At 44.3% G+C, this 6,192-nt stretch overlaps 1 protein-coding gene across 1 annotated transcript in view; it reads right to left on the bottom strand.

The window, feature by feature from the left end:
* Positions 1-513: 513 nt before the first annotated feature.
* XPNPEP3 (X-prolyl aminopeptidase (aminopeptidase P) 3, putative) overlaps positions 514-6,192 on the bottom strand; it is a 13,727-nt gene continuing 8,048 nt past the window's right edge. The window contains exons 6-9 of the mRNA XM_009321861.1: positions 4,145-4,230; positions 3,304-3,487; positions 1,663-1,783; positions 514-866 (exon numbers count right to left, since the gene is read on the bottom strand). Coding sequence (XP_009320136.1) covers positions 700-866; positions 1,663-1,783; positions 3,304-3,487; positions 4,145-4,230 — 558 coding nt within the window. The 3' untranslated portion in view covers positions 514-699. The remainder of the gene's footprint in view (positions 867-1,662; positions 1,784-3,303; positions 3,488-4,144; positions 4,231-6,192) is intronic.

Below are 6,192 nucleotides of genomic sequence, written 5' to 3'. Positions count from 1 at the left end.
CTGAAATTACCAAACACTCCAATAAGCTGAAAGACCAGATGAGATGCTTTTTCCTGCTGTTGGCCTATTTTACATGTGCCTGAACAAGGCCCAAACACATCCTTCTCCTTAAAATACTAAAAGCATTCTCCACAGGCTTCAGATAAAACTACCTCCCGACCAAACCCATCTTCCTGACTACCAAAACCCCTCCTTCCAGGGCTCTATAAAAATCAAAGCTGTCTGACACACTTTATTCCCCCAAAACACCATTTATCAAAGCTTCATTTTTAAAATCTGACTGTTGTGAAACTACTGCTAAAGGGGAAAAAACGGGGCCCTGGTCTCAGCAGTCGCACCTATGCATCTGGAGAGGGACCAGGCAGAAGCCCTGCTGGTGGCACTGACAAAATTCATCCCTCCAAGGGCACCAGAAGAGATGGATCCACAAAGCAGGGAGATGAACGCACCCCCATGTCCTACAACAGCTCAACATCAGCACTAATCAAATCAGAAGGAAAATGCACACAGAAAAGGTTGCTTTGCTTTTTCATCCCTCAGTACCCAAGCTTTTTCCATTCCACTTCCCAGCCCCAGTCCTGGAAACAGCCATCAACTGTCCACACCCTCCATCCCTTGACAACTACAGCCAGCGACAGGGATCTGCATTCCTGGAGGGCTGCGTCTCCTGAGGAGGATGAAAGAGGCAGAGAAGGGGCATCATGAGCTGCAGCCACAGATCTGCTCTATGTGGTAGATCTCCTTGGGACAGTCGGCAGACAAGATGAGAGGCGCATCCTCTGTTATCACAACATCATCCTCAATGCGCACACCAATGCCACGAAACCTCTCTGGGGCACTCACATCATCCTCAGGGATATAAATGCCTGAAAGAAGGAAGGGAATTAAAACACACAACACTCTACATAACAACCACCTTTCCCTTACTGCACCACCATGAGAGCAGGGTTGGATTTACAGCAACATAACATGAGTTTGATCCTGAAAATTTTTAATATGGAAAGCTACTCTCTTTCCCCTCACTCATGGCAGTTGGTGGGCCAAGAAAGGAAAGTGTCCCTCAGTGCTTACAGACACTAGCATGTTAAGAAAAACTTCCACAATTACAGCTGGCCTTTCCGCACTTCTTGCTCTCAATGCTATGTTCACAATGATGATTTTAACAGTGTTCTGAATGGAGAGAGAGAAGAGCAAAACATTAAATATCAGTTTCCAGCTGACAGCTCCAAATCGAGTGACAAGCAGAAAGAAAGATTCATCATGAAATGCCTAATTTGCAAAGCTAAGTTGTGAATGCCTGTAATTGCAGACTGCAATGCTTGAGACTTACACTACCAGCGACTGGTAGTACTTTAGTCACAGTAACACAGAACACAGCACAAGTGAATTGACCCTGCTTCTCTGCACTGCACTCGATCACTGTCTGAGAGTTTACTCCCACGATTTGTTACCTTGGCTGTGTTTGGGAGGGAAAGAAGGTTTTCTAATACTGTAATGACTTTGGGAGGGGAATAACTTAATGTTTTCCAATACTGTAACCATTTTCAATTTCACCAAAAAGGACCTGAACGCTTTGGTCTGAGGGACCAACTAATTACTGAAAGCAATACTGTTATCCTCAGTGTTGCATGTTTTTGTCCACCACTGACTGCGTATCTTTACCTGGTTCAATGGTTATCACCATGCCTGGCTGGAGCGGGAGTGATCGGGATATATCTGGGGTATCATGAACATCCATGCCCAGGTAATGGCCCACATGATGTGGGCAGTACTTTCGAACAGCCTAGCAGAAGACAAAACAAGTGTCATGGAGGCAGTTAAACACAGCCCAACCTCTTGTTCCAGTACAAAAGATGGGGAGAAGAGACAGAATAGTTATGTGCTTAACTGTGCTTAACTAGCAATCTTACTGCCATGACTAGGTCACCAGGGACTGTCTTCCATTTACCAGAACTGGATGGCCCTCAAAACCCACCAGTACTAGGTGCCTATTATAAGCATATTGCAGACTGCCTTTCCCCCTCTGAAAAGAACAGCCCAAGCCCAGCATGTCAGGCAAGACTTCAGTTTTCGGCTCAGTGAGCTTTTCTGCCCCAACCCTTTCCATCCCTTAAACATCCAAGCCCTGTGTTGCTCCCATCAGCAGACCCTGACAACCGGCAGCAGCTGATGCAGCTGCTACGTGATGCGGCAAAGAGGTCTCCTATGCACGACAGAGTGGATGCTGTGCCGATTTCACTCAGCAGCTACAGCAGGATTTTCATCCACCTGTACAGGGCACTGACACTGCCTCCCCCCGCACCATCTTAATCCCCTAATCCCCCTCGTTCCAGAGAGGAGCTCCTTGACAGTGGGAATCAAAGAGCTAATTCCTCTTCTACCCCGTGCTCCTCACATTCACTGGGGAGTGAGCTGCAGACAGACGCTGGTCTCATCTGGCTGTGCTGCCGCCTGCCGACAGAAACCGGCATGATAGCCTCTGTTCACAGGCAAGAACTTGTGCTGTTATTGCACTGACACTGTAGGACAATTAAATCTGGCAGAAATCTGTCCTGCTGCCAAAGGGGTAGTTCCATCACCTGGTTTCGCCATCTTTCTTGTATTGGCATCAGCAATCATGCAGGTTTGCAGTGAGTGGGTCTGGATAAACTTCTCTAACTGCAAACCAATCCTATTTTATCTGCAGGTTCAGCTCCAAGACAGACCAGTTTCCCAGTCTTGTTCACCAGGTAGCTCTGTGAATCCCAATACCAACACAAAATGGTGCAGAAGAGGCAGCAGATGGAATGACTGAGAAGAATGGGCTGAACCTTTTGGTGGCACTGCAGATTTATGCTATGTTAAACAGATCACAAAACTATGACTAATTGCCTGCAGCCAGCCCTGCACCCAGAATTTTCTGTTAGTGCCAATGTCTCTGTAAGTCCCTTCAGACTGTCTGTACTCTGAAGCTGCATCTACACTAACAAGCAGTGCAGACCAATGGGAATGGATCTGCAGGGTGAAACAGCAAGCGTTGAGGAACACATATTCACACTATGTGCCTATAAGACTGGGGGGTTACTTCAGACCAAATTGTGCGCTGAATGGTTGAAATACATCTTCAAGTTTAGCCTTGTCTGAGAGAAATCCAGTCCTGTGCTGAGACCAGCCCACAACATGAATTAAAGCATAGTGAGTGGGACAATTAGAAGATTAATCTCAAAAGCACATTCCTGAGCCAAACTAAAGCCACTAACATAACCCAAGGAGAAAACAGTCAGGCCTAGTGGAGGGAAGCTGGAGTAAAAAAACTTCAAGTACCTTGAAGAAGGGGCTCTCGGTGACGCTACTCTTTAGGATCCCCAACTCTTTCAGTTTCTGTCCAATAAGGCTCAGCATGAGGCTGTAGATATTTTCTAGACTCATGCCTGGGGAGCAGAGGCTCAGGCAGGACTTCTGGATATCCAGGACAGCCTGGTATAGTTCTGCTTGGGGTTTGGTGAACCTGAAAACCATTGAGAAAAGGAACAAAGGACATTTCTCACAATTAAACCTCTACCCAGAACCTGTTTTGGGGACAGATTCAGTTCAATGTTGGAGCAGGGAAAGTCAGAAAGGAAAGCAACTGCTCCTTATATGAAATGCCAGACGGCATCACTGCAACATGCTCTTCAATACACTGGGTAGAGGCAGGGTTTCTCAGCTGACTACCTAACCCCAAAGCAAAGCAAGGCAAAGCTACTGCAGGAAAAAGAATGCACTTGAGCCAAAACATACAGGAATCAAACACACAACCGCAGGGACACCACACCAGCAAATTCACAACTGACAGAGCCATGTACAGGTCAAGTAAACTCCTGTTTTCTTACACACAACCAGAGTCGGCCACAGCTGAATGCACAAAAGCCCTCTCTGCACTTTAAGCATGCTGTAATAGCTGAAAATAGCAGTAATCACACATATTAATGCAGGAATTAATGAGGCAGTGGGGAATACTGCTTCTCATGCTGAAAGATTAGTTTATATAATTTGATTACTCTGAAGAACCACAGAATGGGACACGTTAAAACTACTCACACAGAGATTAAACACACATACACTCAATCCATCAATTATTTAAGAGCTTCTCAAAGTTCTTCAAAACAGCCTTATCGCAGCATACCTTCCATTGACAGGCCAGGTACGTGTGATGTCACTTACGTAGCAGGAAGACTCACATCCACCATCTAGCAAGACCAGTTCACCATCCTGGAGAATAACAGGAAAAAATGTCCTGTGGGTCAGTCCGGCTATTAACTGAATTGATTTTTCTGAGAGCAGGAAGGAGATTATGTACTTATTTTTGCAAAGCAGCTGCAAAGATGTGAATTCCTTTTGCAGAACACCACCACAGGTGCTACTGTTTATGAACAGCTATTCCAGTTGGATTGTTTCTCTGCAAGGTAGTCTCTGTTATGCTTATATACAACCTGAACTCTTAACATGCTGATTTTCAAACACTTTGGAGTAAAAAAGACATTTTCCTTGAACTATTCTGCGCTCTGAGACATCAGTCCCATTCACACCTAGATCGCTTACTCCAGCAAATTACACCAGTGACTCCTTTCACTAGAAGTTCTCTGCTAGTGACTGAGACAGAAGGGTTTTGCTGCAAAAACAGATTTCTGAGCTACCCACAAGATCACTAACAGCTAAAGATTTAACCTTGTCACAAGGTAGGAGGACCCAGCAAAATCACTTCTCTGACAGTGTATCACTACTGTAAATGCACTACTGAATAGCTTGTACCATCTTCCGTGTTCTCTTCTGGGACTCTCTTGACTGCTCTAAGATATGCTTCTGAATCTATCTGGTGATGAAGAAAAAACTTTTGGAGATGTGAACCTCCAATTCTCTTCAGCAAAACCGTCCCACGTCAATTAAATCACTGACTGCACATCTTCCAAAAAGCCATGCAAAAAAGACAAAGGGCGAGGAACAAAATCCCTGCCTTGCTTTCCCTCCTTAAAGGGGCTAACAACAAATAGAGCAGTGACGTCTGTAAAAAGTTTGGATTAAATTCTCCATGGATTTACACTACATGTAATCCAAGGCCATTTATAGAGATTCACTCCACACAACTGAGACTGTGCCAGCAGCCATGATGTGGAATGACAAGGAATAATTCTAGCACGTTAAGGGAAAAAATAAGAAGCAGAATTTCACTGCTAGCACTACTTCCAGTGCTAGCTACTATCATTGTGTACAGTTAAGTGCCACAAATACTTAGACAGTAGATAAACAAGCAGTGAGCAGATCTCACTATCCCACTGAATAGACGGGCCATTATAACTACCCATCTACATGGTATTTTTAACTTTTTCAGAATAGCTGGTTCAATTCTTTAAGTAAAATATTAAATTATAGCACCTCCCCTCTTCCAAGCAATTAAACAAGCTAAGTAACAATTTATTGGCTAAGGGAATTCAGCCTGTGGTTTGATTGTCCGAGTAAGTGCCTTATGTCATGCATCTTGTCCTCTTTCTTTAAAGCTGAGTCCACTAAGTGGCAGACTGAATGAAGTCCACATGAGGCCGTAAGCAGCATTCAGATACCTTCCAAATTAGACACTTTGTTAGCCTATTTGGCAAGAAGATCTAAAGGAAGTACCACACAAAGGAAAAGAAAGAGTCAAGTTTATGGGTTTAACCTCCTACTTAACAGTTTTGAAAAAAACAAGTGACAGTCATTTAACTGAACAACTTTAACAGAAGCAACTGGAGTTACATGAGCACGCCTGACCTTGGATGACAGTACAACAAAGGAGGCTTCTTTCTGCCAAAAGCAGCCTGTCATATCTTTTGTACGTCTGTCTCTGCAGATCATTTCAAGGTCTGCTAGCATGCCAGCTTCAAGAAAAGACAATGTTAGTGGGAAAGTTTCATCCTGCATTAAGACGGAGGAAAAATATGCTCCTCTGAAAAGTGAATCGTGAGTAGAGCAGTGGGGGAATACTGCTCCTGAAAATACTTATCTGAATCTAAAGGTGTACTGTCAGGAAAGCTCGAGAGGGTTCAATTCAATAATGTGAATCTTCAAAATAAGACAAGACACATTAATTTACCTACAGCCATCTAATCCACCTCTCAACATTTAACACTGATCCCTTCCCTCCTTGTTCCCCTTCCCTGCTGTGCTGGCCTACATGGAGTCCAAAATGCTTTTCAGCTT

This window comes from Pygoscelis adeliae, unplaced genomic scaffold (assembly GCF_000699105.1).
Source record: "Pygoscelis adeliae isolate BGI_AS28 unplaced genomic scaffold, ASM69910v1 Scaffold60, whole genome shotgun sequence".
In the NCBI taxonomy this organism is placed as follows: Eukaryota; Metazoa; Chordata; class Aves; order Sphenisciformes; family Spheniscidae; genus Pygoscelis; species Pygoscelis adeliae.
This window is presented reverse-complemented; position numbering and strand designations above follow the sequence as displayed.